This window comes from Gadus morhua, chromosome 9 (assembly GCF_902167405.1).
Source record: "Gadus morhua chromosome 9, gadMor3.0, whole genome shotgun sequence".
Lineage (NCBI taxonomy): Eukaryota > Metazoa > Chordata > Actinopteri > Gadiformes > Gadidae > Gadus > Gadus morhua.
The window spans coordinates 24,522,333-24,542,226 of NC_044056.1; the positions used below are offsets into that span (position 1 = coordinate 24,522,333).

The 19,894-nt window shown below is 48.2% G+C and overlaps 1 protein-coding gene and 1 long non-coding RNA gene across 3 annotated transcripts; one reads left to right on the forward strand and one right to left on the reverse strand.

Annotated features, from left to right (window-relative positions):
• Nucleotides 1–26: 26 nt before the first annotated feature.
• plekhg7 (pleckstrin homology domain containing, family G (with RhoGef domain) member 7) lies at nucleotides 27–16,870 on the reverse strand. 2 transcript variants are annotated; one of them, XM_030365102.1, is made up of 17 exons: nucleotides 16,633–16,870; nucleotides 14,521–15,407; nucleotides 12,882–12,904; nucleotides 11,446–11,564; nucleotides 11,046–11,086; nucleotides 10,645–10,746; nucleotides 10,287–10,436; nucleotides 9,826–9,921; nucleotides 9,000–9,101; nucleotides 6,526–6,639; nucleotides 3,933–4,104; nucleotides 2,542–2,657; nucleotides 2,291–2,378; nucleotides 1,979–2,058; nucleotides 1,266–1,404; nucleotides 952–1,049; nucleotides 27–776 (listed from the first exon to the last, which is right to left on the reverse strand). In XM_030365102.1, the coding sequence occupies exons 2-17, from the start codon at nucleotides 15,403–15,405 to the stop codon at nucleotides 666–668; spliced, it is 2,436 nt and encodes an 811-aa protein (XP_030220962.1). In that variant the 5' UTR covers nucleotides 15,406–15,407; nucleotides 16,633–16,870; the 3' UTR covers nucleotides 27–665. The 2 variants fall into 2 exon arrangements, with proteins under 2 accessions (XP_030220962.1, XP_030220964.1); XM_030365104.1 differs by having other exon boundaries at nucleotides 14,521–15,300; nucleotides 16,633–16,847.
• On the forward strand, nucleotides 6,652–16,789 carry LOC115550268 (uncharacterized). Its single transcript, XR_003977876.1, has 3 exons — nucleotides 6,652–6,884; nucleotides 11,413–11,587; nucleotides 16,679–16,789. It is a non-coding gene; the product is annotated as an uncharacterized LOC115550268 (long non-coding RNA).
• Nucleotides 16,871–19,894: the final 3,024 nt, after the last annotated feature.

Genomic DNA, 19,894 nt, shown 5'->3' on the forward strand with positions numbered 1-19,894 from the left:
AGACTAGAAATGAAGCAACACAAAAACAAGGCAAGCAATTATTTTATAAAACAAATCTAGTTATAGAACCAGTATTTACAGGTCAGAACAAGTCTTCAGGGGCTCATGTTAACAGGTCTTCAGAGGCTCATGTTAACACAGGTCTTCAGGGGCTCATGTTAACAGGTCTTCAGGGGCTCATGTTAACAGGTCTTCAGAGGCTCATGTTAACACAGGTCTTCAGAGGCTCATGTTAACACAGGTCTTCAGGGGCTCATGTTAACAGGTCTTCAGGGGCTCATGTTAACACAGGTCTTCAGAGGCTCATGTTAACAGGTCTTCAGAGGCTCATGTTAACAGGTCTTCAGGGGCTCATGTTAACAGGTCTTCAGGGGCACATGTTAACACAGGTCTTCAGAGGCTCATGTTAAGAGGTCTTTAGGGGCTCATGTTAACACAGGTCTTCAGGGGCTCATGTTAACACAGGTCTTCAGGGGCACATGTTAACACAGGTCTTCAGAGGCTCATGTTAAGAGGTCTTTAGGGGCTCATGTTAACACAGGTCTTCAGGGGCTCATGTTAACACAGGTCTTCAGGGGCTCATGTTAACAGGTCTTCAGGGGCTCATGTTAACACAGGTCTTAAGGGGCTCATGTTAACAGGTCTTCAGGGGCTGATTCTAGGGCTCATATCTGGGAGGACTCCAGCCACCGGGAGGCATTCTTGACCCGCGGCTGCTGAGAGTCCAGTTTCAGCAGTGCCGTCACAGCGCCCTCTATCTTGGACATCCACGCTTTCTGTAGAGCGCACAAAAATACAAGCTCTAGGCATCGTGTGTGTGTGTGTTTGTTCACATGGAGCCTGGATCGACTCTTAAGCTACAGTAGATTCAGTCTGAGACATTCTCTGCGATGCATAGTTGAAAAGTTGGAGCGTGCAGCCCAGCGTGCAGTGGCCGGTCGGAGAGCTCACCTTGACGGCGTCGCAGGGCGCTTGGAGGATGAACGCTCCCATACACTGCTGGTAGCGGCTCTGATGCATGAGGATAAAGGAGTGAGGTAGTCCTGATGCTGGGAGGGGAGACAAAAATAAAATGGCATCAAAACTAACCCTATTTGCCGCTCACACTGAAACAGGTTGAACTGGAAGAACACCAGTTCACACCACCTTGATCCGCTCATCCAGCCTGTTGATAGACCTCTGCCTTTCATTGTTTTTACACAAGGCAAATGAATTAAAGGTTCCGTAATGAAACAAATCCGGTGGTCCCGGCCCCAGCAGCCCACCTGTAGCGTTGAGCTGGTCGATGTTCTTCATGTGCAGGCGGTCCAGAGAGACGGGCTGGTCCACCACGGTGAAGGTACAGCCCTCCTTCAGGAGCTGGTCCAGGTCCGGGCTCTGAGCCTGCTCAGGGGCGGCCGACCGCTGGAGACCAGGAGAGGGGGTTCAGCTTTACATCAGAGACCAGGAGAGGGGGTTCAGCTTAGAGACCAGGAGAGGGGTTCAGCTTTACATCAGAGACCAGGAGAGGGGTTCAGCTTTACATTAGGGACCAGGAGAGGGGGTTCAGCTTTACATCAGAGACCAGGAGAGGGGGTTCAGCTTAGAGACCAGGAGAGGGGGTTCAGCTTTACATCAGAGACCAGGAGAGGGGGTTCAGCTTAGAGACCAGGAGAGGGGTTCAGCTTTACATCAGAGACCAGGAGAGGGGTTCAGCTTTACATTAGGGACCAGGAGAGGGGGTTCAGCTTTACATTAGGGACCAGGAAGAGGGGGTTCAGCTTTACATTAGGGACCAGGAGAAGGGTTCAGCTTTACATTAGGGACCAGGAGAGGGGGTTCAGAGTGATGGAGCGACGGAGTCAGAGAGAGACCAGTGCTCGTTTGTCTCTCTCACCCCAGAGCCTCTGTCCGCTGCCTCCCTTGCTGACATTGGGCCATCATACCTTCCCCACACATTGAAATTCAAGTGACCTTATTTGAGTCTTTCTGAACATACCTTTTTGTTTCTCTTTATCTTGGTGATCAAGAGGAACTCATCAAACAGGAACAGATAAACGTCCACCATCTTGGTGTTCTCTGGTCATCATGCGGAATAAAAGATAATGAATGGACAGAACTCCCTATGTGCACATCTCTCTAGTTCTGCAGCCTCATCCCAACAAGACGATTGCAATACGATTATAGTGCAGGTTTTACACAGCGAGGACGAGTGGGACTCGTTCTTGTATGTACATTGATCCGTGCTGGACGATCATAGCAAAAGATATCACTAGAATGACTTGAATTCCTTGAGGGGAACTGCACCAACCTGTGGCAATGAGTTTCCCATCATGCAACAGGCTTCGGTGATTGATAAGGTTATCCAAGGTGACAGTCTTCAGCAGGTGTTTCAAACTCTGGGCCACAAGAAATTCAAAGAGTCACTTTCAAGGATTACATTTCAAATCAATCCATCAAATCAACGACTAAAACCTTAATCAGTATTATTATTTACAAGAATGTAATACGATTTAGTCTCTGAACCCAGGTCCGTGGGAGGACGGGGGTTCATGTACTGACCTCGGGTACAAACGCCCGCTTGTCTCTCTCCCACACCGGCAGCCACACCAGAGCGTCCCTCAGCTGCTTCACCTGCTGGTAGTTGTCCAACCACTTCACCTCACCCTCCAAATTGCCTTCAGACACAGAGAGAGAGCACAAAGCTATTGGCAAACCCTTGACTTTGATCATCCTGTACAAAGAATAGAGTTACTGCTATGAAAGATCATTTGGGCATGTCATGTCATGTATTCATTAGTAGGAAGTAAGTAGCGTTACAATGTTGTCCCACAAAGATGGGTTTGAATGGATGCATGAATGAATGTTTAAATGTGTGAGATTTGTAAAGTGAGCGCCGGAGAGGAAACCAAAGATTAGTAACGGGTGTTGGACCCTGGCCGCCAGCCTCCAGCGGTGGGATGATGTAACCATTAACGCGGTGGCTACGCCCGCGGGACATTGACCCGTGTACCCGTGCCACGGCTGGCACGTCCTCACAGCCCGTCCTATCTGCCACGCCCTATCTGCCACGCCCTTGGCTACGTGTTCCGAGACAGCGTTTCATCAAAAGTAAATAATAAAGAATCGGAATGTCCTGACATTCGCTGGAGCACAATCCACATGTCCCGGCTGTGGGTCCCTCCAGTTCCACAGTGAACCTCGGCTACATGCCTACAGGCTCACCAGGACAAATACAGCAACTTTAACCAAACCAGAGCTCCAGGTATGTCCTGTTGAGGGACCGCAGGATATGGCGGCGAGGGAGGGCAGAGACAAGTTCAGCTTTCCTGTGCTCTGCAGTAGAATAACTAGTGCCAAGCCTGCTAGCCTAGCCTAGCAGCGCTAAGTACTGCCGTTAGATCAGACTGAGGAGGCTCCACAATAGGCTGAATGGACTCCTCACAAGGTTTGGACGTCCGGTCAGAAGTTTGTGTCAGAGTATATTAAAAAGATCTCAAATGATATATTTGTATCTATTATTTTTTATGGTTCTAAAGATTTTTTCTTTCTCAGTTAAAAAATGCACTGAGCTGTATTAAAGCAATGTTTGATTGAGAATCTTTAGAACAGGGCAGTGAATCAATACATAATGATATTGTGATTGACAGCTAAATATAACTGTTCTGACAGCACTCCTCCTCTTGAGCCCTTAGCTACTGACTGACTGCCTGCCCCCCCCTCCCCCCACACACACACTCCAGTGTGCACCAGAGACCATCACCACAAACAGGGGTTAAACCAGCACTACTAACCAATAGATCAAAGGACACAAGGGAAAAAAAAGCTTTCTCTGTATCTGAAGTGTAGATAAAAAGAAAACTGTTGCTGATGTTAGCTCTACTGCAGAGGTGAGCAGCAGTGTGGTGTCAGTGAGTAAAGGGATCCTGATTGTAATGACTGGGTGTGCTCACATATGGAGGCGTCCACCTGCTCGGCCACGGCCTGCAGGGCGGCGCCCTCCGCCCCGGCGCTCCTCTTGGCCATGTTGCGCAGCAGCAGGGGGTAGCGGGTCAGCCGCTGCATGGGAGCCACCAGCAGGTCCCGCAGCTGCAGCCGCCGGCACTGCTCCTTCCTCTCACACCACTGGGGAGACAGAGACACACACACCCCGTTACACACCACTGGGGAGACAGAGACACACACACCCCGTTACACACCACTGGGGAGACAGAGACACACACACCCCGTTACACACCACTGGGGAGACAGAGACACACACACCCCGTTACACACCACTGGGGAGACAGAGACACACACACCCCGTTACACACCACTGGGGAGACACACAGAGACACACACACCCCGTTACACACCACTGGGGAGACAGAGACACACACACCCCGTTACACACCACTGGGGAGACAGAGACACACACACCCCGTTACACACCACTGGGGAGACAGAGACACACACACCCCGTTACACACCACTGGGGAGACACACAGAGACACACACACCCCGTTACACACCCTGGGGAGACAGAGACACACACACCCCGTTACACACCACTGGGGAGACAGAGACACACACCCCGTTACACACCACTGGGGAGACAGAGACACACACACCCCGTTACACACCACTGGGGAGACAGAGACACACACACCCCGTTACACACCACTGGGGAGACAGAGACACACACACCCCGTTACACACCACTGGGGAGACAGAGACACACACACCCCGTTACACACCACTGGGGAGACACACAGAGACACACACACCCCGTTACACACCACTGGGGGGATCACACAGAGACACACACCCCGTTACACACCACTGGGGAGACGCAGAGACACACACACCCCGTTACACACCACTGGGGAGACAGAGACACACACACCCCGTTACACACCACTGGGGAGACACACAGAGACACACACCCCGTTACACACCACTGGGGAGACGCACAGAGACACACACCCCGTTACACACCACTGGGGAGACACACACCCCGTTACACACCACTGGGGGGACACACAGAGACACACACCCCGTTAGACACCACTGGGGAGACACACAGACACACAGACCCCGTTATACACCACTGGGGGGATCACACAGAGACACACACCCCGTTACACAGCACTAGAGGAGACACACACACCCCGTTATCCACCGCTAGGAGACACACACACCCCGTTACACACCACTGGGGGGACACACAGAGACACACACAACCCGTTAGACACCACTGGGGAGACACAAAGAGACACACACACCCCGTTACACACTGCTAGAGACACACACACCCTTACACACCACCAGAGGAGACACACACACCCGTAACACACAGCCAGAGGAGACACACACACCGTTACACAACACTACAGATACACACGCACCCAGTTACACACCACCAGAGGAGTCACACACAACGTTACTCCTTCCTCTCACCCCACCGGGGAGGAGAAACACACCCTACAAATTTTGTGTGTGTTGTAAATGAGCAGAACCCACATGAAGGAAAAGGGGAAGTGGGTGCTAGGTGATAAGGGCCCCCGTGGCGTACCACCCTACAGTTTGAGTCGGTGTACACGAAGAAGATCTCCAATCATATATTTGTATCTATTTCTTTTCCATGATTCCAAGGATCTTTCATTTCTCAGGTTGCATCAATCCACTGAGCTGTATTAAAGCAATATTTGGTTGAGTTTTTTTTACTAGTTGAGCCAATAAGCAGTCATACTGTAACAGTGTGGATAGTAGTGAGGCCTTCACCTTCTGATCCACTGTGGACAGAAGGGAAGGGACATTAATAACATGTTCCCTGTTGTTTTCATGAGTTTACATACAATAGAGCTGTACGCACCCGTTTCCCCATTTCATGTTGGTTCCTCTCATTTGAAACACACACACACACACACACACACACACACACACACACACACACACACACACACACACACACACACACACACAAACACACACGTATTGTACTTCCTCGTTGGAATCAGGGGGAGGGGGGAGAGTTAGTGTGTTAGGAGACAGCAGTCAGCGACCGTGGGTGGAGGGGGGGTGAAGGTGTAGAAAGTAAACTGATTGTCAGGACGACAAACTAGAAAGAAGGAAAAGGGGGAACAATAGGGGTGCAGTCCTCTATTGACAGGCCGGGGTGTACAATGCCTCAGAGCGGCCGCATTCCAATGTGTGGTGAGTCCTGGCGACTAACAGGTCTGTTTAGGCACAGTCACCGTGTTGTTTGTTCCGCCCCTCTCTCACGCAACGTATCTCTCTTTCTCACGCACAAGTCAAGTCCCACGTTCTGTTTAGTCGTTTTACCGGCCGGTATTAAATGATCATCTGGCCGCTTCATTTTGTAACCCTGGATTATTTTCCTAACAAATGGTTCAAATACAATCACCCATGGCTGGGAGGCAGGTGTTCATGTGACCCTGGTCCCATGCAGCACCCTTTGCCCTGTGGTGCCACCTGGTCTGATGTCATGGTAAACAGCAGCGACCCCCCTCTGGCTGACGGACCCACGGTCAGGCTGCTCTGTACCTTCAGATAACAGCCAAAGTCCTCCCTGGCCTTAAGGCAGTCCAGGTACTGCAGCGCAGCTGAGTAGTTGAGGCAGTACTTCTGCAGGCAGTGGCATACCCTCTCCTGGAAGGCCTGCAGACACACACACACACACACTGACGGTTAACTCTGCCCTCTGAGTCATCGGAGTAATGCCATGTCATCGGACTGTGTCATGTGATGAGTTGTCTGCAATTGGTTGTTTAAAGGCGTCTAGGTGAATATGTGTTAGCACCATGCCGATGACTGAAAGATAATGGCTGATTACGCTTTGCTGGACATGTGTTTAATGCTCTAGGGGTTGTCTCTTGGATATCTGCTCTCCAGCAGTATTTTTGGTGAGTAGGTCATCTGAAGTCTGATCATGTTCACCTTAAAACACCATAAACCATCTGGTTAGGCCTTGTGGATCAAATCAGGGTGTTGTTGTGTGGTGGTGTGTTTGTCTCAGGGTGTAGTTGCGTGGTGTGTGTGTCTCAGGGTGTAGTTGCGTGGTGTGTGTGTCTCAGGGTGTGGTTGCGTGGTGTGTGTGTTTCAGGGTGTAGTTGTGTGGTGTGTGTCTCAGGGTGTAGTTGTGTGGTGTGTGTGTGTGTCTCAGGGTGTAGTTGTGTGGTGTGTGTCTCAGGGTGTAGTTGTGTGGTATGTGTCTCAGGGTGTAGTTGTGTGGTATGTGTCTCAGGGTGTAGTTGTGTGGTGTGTGTGTATGTCTCAGGGTGTGGTTGCATGGTGTGTGTGTTTCAGGGTGTAGTTGTGTGGTGTGTGTGTGTGTGTGTGTGTGTGTGTGTCTCAGGGTGTGGTTGTGTGGTGTGTGTGTCTCAGTTAGGTAATCGCGACACTCAAAGCCAAGAACCTGTCTCGCGGTGTGAGAAGGCAGAAGCGCGATATGCCCTTTCTAACTCCAGTCAAATTGTCAGATTGAAATTTGCTAATAATTTGTCTAAATACTAGTCTGCTGACACCGCCCCCTCTTATCGATGCCGTAAGTATGTGACGAGATGCCCTCTCTGTGATGACAGCTCTCCGTGGCTACGGAGGATTGCACTTCTCCACAGCCGTCGAAGTCCTCATATGCGATATGAACGACATTTATCCAGAGTGGGCCAAGAGCGAAAAAAATGGCCTGTGATATCCCTGTCTCTATTGTTTTGTGTGATTTGACCGGCAGTTGGTCTGCTTATAGGTCGGAATGAAGCGGCCACCGATTATTGACAGGATGGGTACTTTATTCTACCGGACTGGTTTGCTTCTTCACTAAACACACACGCTATAGCCCGCTCACTCTCCTCGCTCGTCCACTCACTCGCTGACGTCGCTCACACACAAACATACGCACACTGCCATTCTCGCGCACACACATACGCTACTCGTAACACTATGCCTCGTTATTGCGACGTTCATGTTAGACGTTCATGTTTTTCCCCATCTATTGAAAGTTAGGCTATTAAACTTGATGCATTCTATACGGCCTGATTATGTCTTTATTTAAGCTACATAGCCTAATAAGAAGTGCTAATAGGATATTTGACTAAACCACCAAACTAGTTGAGGGTTTTTGCCTACCTGCAAGCATCCTCCAACTGCAATCTTTGGTTATTTATTTATTCATTTAGCTATACTTTGATAGTATTCTTTCTGTTAAAATCTGATCAGTGTTCCAAATTATTTGATATTAATTGTTACATGAAGTTAATTGTTATATAAGTGTTGTTGAAATAAAATGCTTGATAAATTTAAAAAATTTGTGGGATGTATCGAACCGTGGGTCAAAAATCGTGATAAAAACCGAATCGTGAGTTGGTGTATCGTTACAGCCCCAGTCTCAGGGTTTAGTTGTGTGGTGTGTGTGTGTCTCAGGGTGTAGTTGTGTGGTATGTGTGTGTCTCAGGGTGTAGTTGTGTGGTGTGTGTGTGTCTCAGGGTGTAGTTGTGTGGTGTGTGTGTCTCAGGGTGTAGTTGTGTGGTGTGTGTGTGTGTGTCTCAGGGTGTAGTTGTGTGGTGTGTGTGTGTGTGTCTCAGGGTGTAGTTGTGTGGTGTGTGTGTGTCGCAGGGTGTAGTTGTGTGGTGTGTGTGTCTCAGGGTGTAGTTGTGTGGTATGTGTGTGTCTCAGGGTGTAGTTGTTTGGTATGTGTGTGTCTCAGGGTGTAGTTGTGTGGTGTGTGTGTGTCTCAGGGTGTAGTTGCGTGGTGTGTGTGTCTCAGGGTGTAGTTGTGTGGTATGTGTGTGTCTCAGGGTGTAGTTGTGTGGTATGTGTGTGTCTCAGGGTGTAGTTGTGTGGTGTGTGTGTCGCAGGGTGTAGTTGCGTGGTGTGAGTGTGTCTCAGGGTGTAGTTGTGTGGTGTGTGTGTCTCAGGGTGTAGTTGTGTGGTATGTGTGTGTCTCAGGGTGTAGTTGTGTGGTGTGTGTGTCGCAGGGTGTGTGTGTCGTGGCGTGCGTTGGCGTGTCAGCTGACACCCACCTGACTCAGCAGCTCGGGCAGACATGCCCCGGCCCCCTCTGGAGGGAGCTCCCAGGTGTCCTTAACTACGCGCAGGAGACTCTTGAGGAAGCCAAAGCTCACCTGCAAACAGGCCAACCATCAAAACTGACAGCAGAGTAACCATAGTAACGCCAGGACCATCCCCCACCTCCGGCGTCACCAGCAGCATTCATCTGCTCAACCACAGGATTTTTATTTGCTTCATTCAGGATTTCAAGACTCAGCAGCGATTGGAGAAGTACTAAATAGCAATAAGTTCAGCTGGATTGATATGAAATTGGCCATGGAGATTAGAGAAGACATGATCAAATCAAAGTCATCCGACACACCCTGCGTCTTCCTTCTTCTGGGAACACTAAGGCATTATCTGCATAGCTCTTATCAGATAGAGCAGTGAGTAAGGGCTTTCAACTCCCAACTCCTATTTCCTTTCAACTCTTTCTTTAATAGTTTGTCTCCTCTCTTTATTTTGGGGAAACCAAAACAAACCCACAGACTAGTGTGATGGGGTATCTCTATGTTGTTCAGTTTTAATTAGTTCATCTTTCTTTTCTTTTTTCCATTTAGAAGTCTCATCTTTCCTAGACATCATATCTCATGAAGACGTTGCCACAACACTAGTCCAGCTTATCGTTAGAATAATTTGTCACACCTGTTCAACATGGGGCAGGTCGTTTCAGGCAGGTCATTAAGGCATTAGAATGTTCTACAAGTATGGATGTATCGGTGTGATTAATGAATGTAATGTGCGTGCGTGCGTGTTTGTGTCTGTGTGCGCTAGAGATGTGTGTGGATCCTGACTCACCAGACATAGCTCGTTGATGTTGGCAAACAGCCTCCAGGGGTCCAGGTCAACCAGACAATGTCTGGCCTGCAGGTTCTCCAGCGTGGCCAGGAACACCTGACCACCACACAAGGACCAATAAAGAAGCCTTTGACCCTCTCTGCTGCCATTCAATCACTAATACAGAAGAGGCCAAGGAGCTTCAAAACACAGCATGGCGTTTGGGTGGAGCCATTTCTCTTTCTCTTCCCCAACAATTCACAGGCAGACTGAGCAGCACAATGCAACTGGTGTTTGGTTGCATTCAGGCCTGTGAGGCCACTTTGTTTCATGGAAACACACACACACACACACACACACACACACACACACACACACACACACACACACACACACACACACACACACACACACACACACACACACACACACACACACACACACAAACACACACACACACACACACACACACACACACACACCTCCTTTAGAACCATGAGCTGGTCCAGGAAGTAGACGGCCTCGCTGGTGAAGAGCTCCCACAGGGCCTCCAGTCGCCTGGTGCCCTGGGGGGCTGGGGGACGCTCCAGCTGGGGGGACTGGTCCTGCAGGAATTCCGCGAGGCACCAGTTCTGCAGTCCCACACAGACGGACACACGGACATGGGGGGCGTGGACAGTTAGACCCTTCAGGTAACTAAGGTAACCCATTAACTTCAAATGGAATATGTCTAAATCCCACCACTGTAACCCCTTACTCATGTGTTTTATCAGAGCCCAATGTCCTCTTGAGTCATTTATATGATCTCCTAGCCCAACCCATCTGATGTTCATGTCTCACCTTATATTTCTGAAACTCTGTGTTCCTCCAGTCTTGAATGTGTGCTGAGGACAGGTGGTTCTCGATGGTTGACACTGTGCTGATGGAGATCTTCCCTTTGATCTGCACGGGCAAGCACAGGACATCCCTCGTCAGTTACTGTCAGGGAGCCGTCACAGTATGCGTTGGATAAAGAAATGTTTTCCTCTTTCAATCGCTGTTCCCACCATCAAACAGGCAGCTTGGAAGAACTCTAATTGACAACATGAGGGCCAGCTGAGAGGAAAAGAGGGCAATTACTGTGCTTTGGTAAATGGGTCAGGGAACAACCTCCCTCCAAACAGAGGCCTCTGTAAACACTGCGGTGGATTCTAGCGGCTGCTGATGGCGGCCTTAAACGCCCTCATCAACAAACCCCTTACCGTGCTGCGCCCCAAGAACGGCCATTTGGACTTCTTCGTGTCTGTGAAGTAAAGAAATAAAATACAGAAGAAATAAAGTTAATAAGACCAAGAAGTACAGACGACGGCCAAGTCTGCAAGGGAACACATACTTAAAAGGAAAAAAAAGCACTATTTCATAAACCAAACCCCATGGAAGTGAATCCAATGTGCTCAAATGTTTAGAAAAGCATTTTTGTTAATTATTTTAAGGTTGATAGGGAAATTCCCAGATGTTAACTTTAAGGCATTCAGCAGACGGTTTTATCCAAAGCAATGAGTACATTTGTCATACGAAAGAACACTCAGTCGTACAAACACAGGAATGAGAATGTTTCATGGTTTACAGGGACATGTTACACAGGATTGGCCCCTGAGTTACCAGAGAGGGCGGAACCGTTCAGCCTGTCTGCGGATCCGTTAGACACGAACAGGTCGCCGGGGGACACGTCCAGACCGGGAATGCTGACCACCACCGAGCTCCGCCGCCGCTCCTGCAGCCTGGGGACCAAGACCACTGCAGGGTGAGGGGGTGTGTATGTGTGTGTGTGTGTGTGTATGTATGTGTATATGTGTGTGTGTGTGTTTGTGTTTGTGTCAATCACAAGAGCTCATTATCATGCTGCTGCCTGATGCTATCTATTAACAGCTTGTTTGGTAAGTAAACACGAGGATGGCATACGTTCTGCATCTGAAGATAGCACAACATGAAGCTGGGAGGAATATAACTTTAAGGGACTCCTTTAACATTAAGGGCTAATACCATTAAGGGAATCCTTTGCAACACAGACAGACAATATTCAGGTTTCATCGTTGGAATAGCTGGAATAGCGTTGTGCCGTGGCTCGTGTTGACACTCGTCAGAGGAGATATTTGAGGTGTGTTTCCCTGTGATTACAGGACACCATGTTTGATTAGATGTGACAGGCAGGCAGCCTACTTAGTTAAAATCACTCTTTTATTGTTATCATATGACAGAACATCTCATACATGATCTATGGTGTTCAGGCTCGATACATGGTGTTTATAGACTGTGACTTCCAGTAGAAGGCCCTGGTCTTGGAGCAGCAGTCCCTCTAAGGTACAGACTACTGGAGGGAGACGGACCAGGGCGCGCTCTCGCTCTCTCTCTCTCTCTCTCTCTCTCTCTCTCTCTCTCTCTCTCTCTCTCTCTCTCTCTCTCTCTCTCTCTCTCTCTCTCACACCCTCTCCCTCTCCCTCGTTCCTTATATATGCTTTGTTCCCTCACAACATGGTGTGAGGGATGGTCATAACCTGTCCCCACCAATAGCCTTAGGGCCTGTTCCCCAGGTCCCATAGTGGACCAGGGCCAGGGTGGAGCTAGGGGACAATAGCTGCCTAATTATACAGTATTACTGGCCCTAATGAGGTTTGTCTTGTCCATCCATAACCATGGGATTTTCATAACTGATCCATGCAAGCTTATGAACCAGTTATTAACAAAGAAGCCAATACAATGAATACACAATGGGGGGCTTGCTGAGATGAGAGGTCTCCCCACACACATAAAAACACACACACACACACATTACACTCGCACATTTTAATACATATGACAGTATTAAAATGTGCATGTTTGGTTGCATTTTTTATGCATTGAGTTGCTCCTATGCAACACAATGCATAAGAGCACAGCACACAGTGAGACGATTGTTCGAGAGGGCCATAGTCTAGCTCTGAGCTTTATTAGCTGCACTCAAACTTTACAACTGGACTCCTGATATGCAAATAGGTTTTCTGGTAATGTGGAAGTGTGCACGGACATGGCACACATCAAAAACAACCCTGCTTACCCACCTAGTGCGATCGGGCTCCTGCTCCTGTAAAACAAAGAAAACAAGGTTAGTCATTGAAAGAAGGACTTTGAGCATGATTACACACGGAATAAACAGGATGCAAAATAAAAGTAGACAAAAGGTAAATTGACTGCATTTATATAGCAGTAAGGGTTAGGTGCCTTGCTCAGGGACTCCTCGACACTCAACCGGGGATTGAACTAGCAACCTTGTAACCTTGTGGTTACCAGCTAACCCACTCTACCTCCTGAGCTACATGCCCCCCACAAAGCAGGAGGCCTCAGCTCTATGAACTAGAGCTGGACCTTTGAGACCTGGTCCTCAGCTCTATGAACTAGAGCTGATCCCATGAGACCTGGTCCTCAGCTCTATGAACAAGACCTGGTCCTCAGCTCTATGAACTAGACCTGGTCCTCAGCTCTATGAATTAGAGCTGGTCCTCAGCTCTATGAACTAGAGCTGGACCCATGGGACCTGGTCCTCAGCTCTATGAACTAGACCTGGTCCTCAGCTCTATGAACTAGACCTGGTCCTCAGCTCTATGAATTAGAGCTGGTCCTCAGCTCTATGAAATAGAGCTGGACCCATGAGACCTGGTCCTCAGCTCTATGAACTAGACCTGGTCCTCAGCTCTATGAACTAGAGCTGGTCCTCAGCTCTATGAACTAGAGCTGGTCCTATGAGACCTGATGTTCCACATCAGTTCGGAGCCACACTTTAGCCTCCATGACCCCCCCTCAACACCACCTCCAGTCACGGCTCTGGAACGGGCGGATCAGCGTGTGAGGGGGGGGGCCCTTGTGACTCTGGGCCCCGGGAGATCTGAGGGGATAATCAGGAGGACTCAATGAAAATGTGCTCCATTGAGGGCCTCGGGGGCCCATGAATAGGGCCGGGCCCCCATTATCTTCCTCCATTGCTCACTGACCCCTCCATTATGAGGTGGCTGCTGACTGGGTGAATGGGGGATCCCTGGGAGGAGACTTCCCAAGGTTCTGTTGGGCGCTGAGGAACGGGGGGACACCTCTGAGCTGTCAGTGCACGTAACTGCTGATTCATCTGCTGTCACAACGCACATTGTACATTTACATTTAGGGCATTTAGCAGACGCTATTATCCAAAGCGACTTACAATTTGTACATTTGTCATAAGAAGTGAAACAATATATCGCTGTGTCGGTACAGTACAGATGCTTATAGAACCAAGTCCAAGAAATAACATTCGCTAGACTCACCCATACCCCGTATACAGCAGTGATAGCAGCTAATGCAGATGCATTGTACACACTCACTCCCAGATTCAGACTCAGACTCACACATAGAGCACGCACAGACACTCTCACACACACAGGCTGGAATACGGTAGAGTTCACTTCCTTATTCCCCAATAATAAGGAAGTGATTCTCCGATTAAGATCCCTGATTCATTGATCACCAGTCTGCCTGATTCTCCTCTGATCGGGACACACCAAACCAACCCAACGGTTGCAGGAGTTACAAACACAAAGAGAGCGTATTCTAGTCGAGGTTTGGGTGCCACCACTACCCTTTAAGTCATTATAGCTACAATGAAGTAAAACGTATATACATTCTGCACATTATCCAGGTGTTTTACCACTTCCATTACTCATTAGCACTCACCTGTCCTTTATGACAGGGGAACTCAAAGTCGGTTGGATGTTGGCCTGGAGACCCCTCTCTGGACCAGCAGGTCCCACCTGGAGACCCCTGTCTGGACCAGCAGGTCCCACCTGGAGACCCCTCCCTGGGGCAGGAGGTCCCGCCTGGAGACCCCTCCCCAGGGCCGGAGGTCCTGTCCTCAAAGGTCTTAGACCTCTGGGAGCGGGTCCTCTGTCTGCCGGTGGAGGAAGAGGTGGAGGACCCAGCAACGTTCTCAAGCTGGACGGCCCCGTCACAGAGGGGACTGGGGGCCAGAGAGGACACCATGTGCCTGGGGCCAGGAGACACGGGGCCGGCCGGGGGCTGGGGGTCTCTCGGGGCCGGGCCGGGCTCCTCCTGCGTGCTCTCCATCCGGACCCCAGGCTGGGACCGCCGGCTGCTGCGTATCCTCCTCAGGGTGGGGGAGGTGGAGATACGACCCAGTGCCTGCCGGTCGAACTGCAACAGGGGCCCTCCGAGGCCCTCGGCCTCCATCCCGGCCCCGTGCCTCAGCCTGGAGGGGGTCCGCTCAAGGTCGATGTGCATGACGACGGCGTGGCTGGTCTGGGCCTCCGCCTCCGACGTCAGCAGCTGCTCCGTCTGCGTCTGGGCGTTGGCTACAACCGCGCTGGGCAGCTCTGTTTCCCGCCACTCGATGTCACTCCAGTCCAGGTTAATTTCCACACGTTGGTCCGCCTCGGTGAGGACGACTTGGTTCAGGGCGGACATGTTGACCCCAGGGTCATCATACAGTGGCCAGGACTGTAGAAAAGGCTCTCTGGTCAGATAGGGACTGCTCTGCTTGGCTGGCTTCAGTGTCAGATGGTTATCCCTGCAGCATTCCTCTGTGTCACAACCACCTGGCATCTCTGGGGGGGGGGGGGGCATTCATGATAACATGTCGCAAGAAGTGAAGGAAGGCTAAGGTTGTTTTTTCTCACAGGTCTTGATAAGGGTTTGATCGGGTTTAGCCCAGCTCGTGACTTACAGCAATTGCACAAAGTAGCTGTGCCAAGCCATGGCTTATTTTACATTGAAACGTATGTGGATGAGGGTGTGCAACCAAGACGCCGTATTGTAATCGGAAAGTCTAAATGTAGTCTATGTCTTAAAGGATAAAGAGTCATCCGAATTTATAACAATTAGTCTAATTTATTTGAGTAATAAGCATACAATAACATACAACAAACATACAATAATCCGAGGCCTCAGATGGGAGTTCTCTCCGCATCTTTCTATTAGCTTCAAAAGGAGAAGTCCAATGCATCGGCCAAAGCAAGGGCTTTTTATACAGTGGTAGACAGGTCCCCAATAAATCGATCGTATTGGTTAATCAGATGGTAGTAAACAATAGATGAAACTCCTCATGTTGGGTGATGGGCAAATCCATATGTTGTTTCCTTTTCATCATCTAAGCCGCGTCTCCTATTCCTTGCACTGTCTAGCCACCCTACCTGTTCCCAGTGTTACCTAACCTAACGTTAACCATTGACCCTGGGGTAAACCGGTCACAAGGGAGCAGGGATCCCTTATGCATTCTGCTACTTAATGAGAACACAGGATCTCTGTCCTTTAGAATAACATTACTTATTTTGATCATTGACACCTGTAATGTGGGGATACGTAGCGGTGTCTCCTCATTTTGAGCCCTTGGTCCCCGACCACCGCAAGGGAGTCTGGGGACTCACACCAAACAAATGGCAGTTAGAGAAACGATATTGGAAAATATAATTTCCACTTTACAGCTCCTTATATTGTGCCATTCGATTAAAGATTGACGGATGGATGTGGGAAATACACAATCGGTGTGAAATACACCCGACACTCGGATCATTGGTCGGACCTGGGATTTGTATTCTAAGACATTAATCTGCAAAAATCAGATTTAAACATCTTAAATAGACTCGTTAGCAGTTTAACGGTCAGGTCGTCCCCAAAACAACTCGAAAGGTAACTTTATTTGCACCGTGAAGCGTTGGAGAGAGCCGAGGGGGAACAGAACCATTGGAATTTAAAGCGTGACGACTAGCAGTTAAAAGTAGTTTGTGTTCACAATCAGTTCATGAATTCCAAACGAGCTAAGCGTTGACTTACAGGTGTCTGAGCCTCCTTCCCACCACGGGTCTCTCTCCGTCTCCAGTCTCGGGGCTTGTTGCAGGAAAACGTGAGCGTCGCGGAGTCCGGGGGGAGAAGAGCTGGAGAGGGCTGTGAGCCGAGGAGGAGCACTCCTCCTGCAGCGCGCTGCTATCCTCAGAGGAACATCACAGTGGACCTCGCTAGGAACAAGGACCGAGTCTTCAACAAGTACGAGCCTCTGGTGAATACCGCGTGCGGATCGTGAACTGAGTGATGTTGTGGTGCGAGGACCGCCTCCTCCGAACCGAAAGTCCTCTCTGCTGCTCACGTGTACGCGCACTGCGAGGTGCGCGCCAACATATTATTATTAATAAATATGTAGTCCTGTGTAGTGGCATGGTCAAGTCATCTTTTGCCTTAACTACAACCAAGTCCTGCACAGCTGGGGTTGAATTATGTGATGAATAAAGACATTATTCTGGGGTCAGTAATATATATATATGATGCAGATCCTTCAGTAACTGCTCATTTTAGCTCATTTGGTTCTATGGTTATGTTTAGTTGATGGTTAAGTTTAGCTGTTAGGTTAGACATGGTGACGTTAGGGAAGGTTAAGTTTGGAAATTTATGGATATGGTTGTTAAGGAATAGGGTTATAGATATTTAAGCTAGGGTTTTAGCATGGGTTAGTTTTGTTATTGTTAGATTAAGTAAAGTTTAGGTATTAGGTTAGCTACGTGTTGTGCTTCATCACATTTTAATGATTTATTCTTAACTTATAGTATTATTATATTATTAAAGGCCGTGTTGCAGGGTTTATTTTCCAACGAATTTCCTTGTTGGTATTTAAGATTTAAACTGTTATTTATTGTATTTAATGTTGTTAGGTATCACAAAACAGAACGTTATACGAAAATATAGGTACTATTTTGGCGGTTTGCTATTGATTCTCATTTCCCCCAGAATGCATTGCATGACGTCACGTTGGGGGAGACACGGACCAAAGCCGCATTGAGACCCTTGAGAGTAGAGACTAGTAAGAGAGTGTTCAGCAGATTATACAGATACATAGATAAATACATAGATATTATATATAGTTAGTATATGCTACACGAGAAACCTCCTAAAATGGCGCAATTTGATTGGTTCGCTATCTCGGGATATTGGGCAATATCCCATGATTGATATCTCAAACTCGATATTGTTTTCATCGAAAAATGTCAGCTGATAACAACAAATAAACCTTCGGTCTCGGGGGCTATTCACTTCACCTTCGGCGTATAATTGTTGACTAATAGCCTAGATAGATAAATAGCCTAGTCAAGTCTTTATTAATACCAAACTACACGTCGGGAATTCATTTAGGTGATTCGGCTCACACAGTATAGCCTACAAGACCACACTGAACAAGGGAGACAAGTCTGACTGAAAAAGACATCACATTAAAAATAGACCTATGCGTTGATAGATAGACATATAGAAAGATAATTAAATATGTTCTATTATTTGCCTTGCGGAGCCAGCCAATCCTTTGCACGTATGCAAATTAGCCATGTGCGCCGCGGCCTAACACAATAAAGACAAGTCATGCTAAAAACAGATAGTAAGCGAAAGCCGAACCAGACTGTATCAATCACATACTTTGGGTCCATTCTAACTTATGGTAAGAGGCTAGTATTTAAATTTTTGCAGTGACTGAATGTTGATGATAAAACGGATTGTTTTGCATAAGATGAGTGTGTGCGTGTGTCCTTTTCGGCTTCGGCATACTGCATGGTTATGAAGGCCTTGTGGTTAGTTGTGGTCTTAGTGAAGCAGCCTAGCCTTGGAGTTGGATAAGTTGAAGCGATTGTGTAGTAGGCCTACGGGCTAGCGAGAGTGAGAGCACCCCCGCCGTGGTGATGTTTGGCTTGTTGTGGGCTGTCTTTCAGCATCCGCCGGGTTGGACGGTGTTCTTGGTTTATGTGTTCAATGTAGCCTACATCTGTCTGGTCGTATTTGCGGTAGATTGATGGTTGAATAATGTCACACCACGATCGGAAGTTGCAGGCACTCATTTGCAAGTGCACTGATTGCTGTCCGATAGGCTAAGTTAGCCCATAGCTAGCATTATGCCTTCTATTTCTAGATCTTCTGATAAGTTTACCGGTACTTACGACATAATCGCTGTCACTAGATATAAAGAAAACCTTGACTTTCAATGCTATTCACTGACATTAAAAATAAATAAAAGTGTCGTTATTGTATGCACTGCTGTTCATTGACTAGCTGCAGCGCTCGTTGCTGGTTGCTTAATTATAGCAACTCTCCACTCATTCTACTCTGACCATGCATTTAATTAGCTTTGACCGACCATCAGTTCTCGGCAGCTCCTCATTCGCCCTCTCACGTCGGACAGATTCGAAATTATACTGCTGTGGGCCATCATACATGTTATTTCTTTGTGGTTCTTGCCACCTCTTAGACGCCATAGTTCTAGTACTAGGCTGAGGCTACCTTCCACCACGTCTCCCCCAGTAGGGCCGAGCTCTTCGAGTGGCCAACGACGTGCGTCGCGACCTAGGTCGCATTGGTCGCATTGGTCGCTGTGTTGGTCGCTCGTCTGGATGCCGTTTTCTCGTCTGGCTCGGTCGCTCAAAGTCTATGGGCGGTCCTTAATCAGTTAATTTGCATGTTAACGGGTTTTTTGCGACAGTTGAAGTACCAGAAAGCCATGCTCTCTGGCGAAAGCTACCTACAGCTCTTTATTGCTAATATTGTTTTAATATTTTTATATTGAAGTACAGTTTAAAATGATGAAATCGTTGGTCTATCAGTATCAATAAAATACATAAGTTGTAATTTGGGGCGTATTCAAATAATTAATTGAATTGTATTTTATATCTTATATAGCCTATATATTTGTTTTGTTAAATGTCATTGAGCCTAATAAGGTATATTATGCACAAAGTTCTTCGTTATAGAGCGATAGGCTATACTTTAATATAAGAGAAATAGTTTGAAATCAATGCTACAGTGGCGCAAGCTGTGGTACAAGTGGTAGTGACGCTAAGTTATTGATCCTGAAGGTCGGTGTTCTATTCTCTCCATGGACTGATTCATTTTTGCTCTTTTAGTCAAACTTATTGACGCAATCGGCCTCTTTCATTTAACATTTTTGTATGATTTAGTATATGGTATGGTATGATAATTATATGACGGGCTGCGACGCTGGCTGGTATCGGCTGGCTGGCTGCCACTGTCCGCGCTGGCTGCCACTGGCCGCGCTGGCTGCCACTTG

Bases quoted from the DNA above. Each gene is read 5' to 3' on its own strand.
- plekhg7 (XM_030365102.1), bottom strand. From the start codon at position 15,405: ATGCCAGGTGGTTGTGACACAGAGGAATGCTGCAGGGATAACCATCTG. The intron at 4,105-6,525 runs GTACAGAGCAGC...CTGTCTCCCCAG, and splicing joins ACTTTGGCTGTTATCTGAAG to TGGTGTGAGAGGAAGGAGCA. The intron at 1,050-1,265 runs GTGGGCTGCTGG...CTCCCCTCCCAG, and splicing joins CGACCAGCTCAACGCTACAG to CATCAGGACTACCTCACTCC.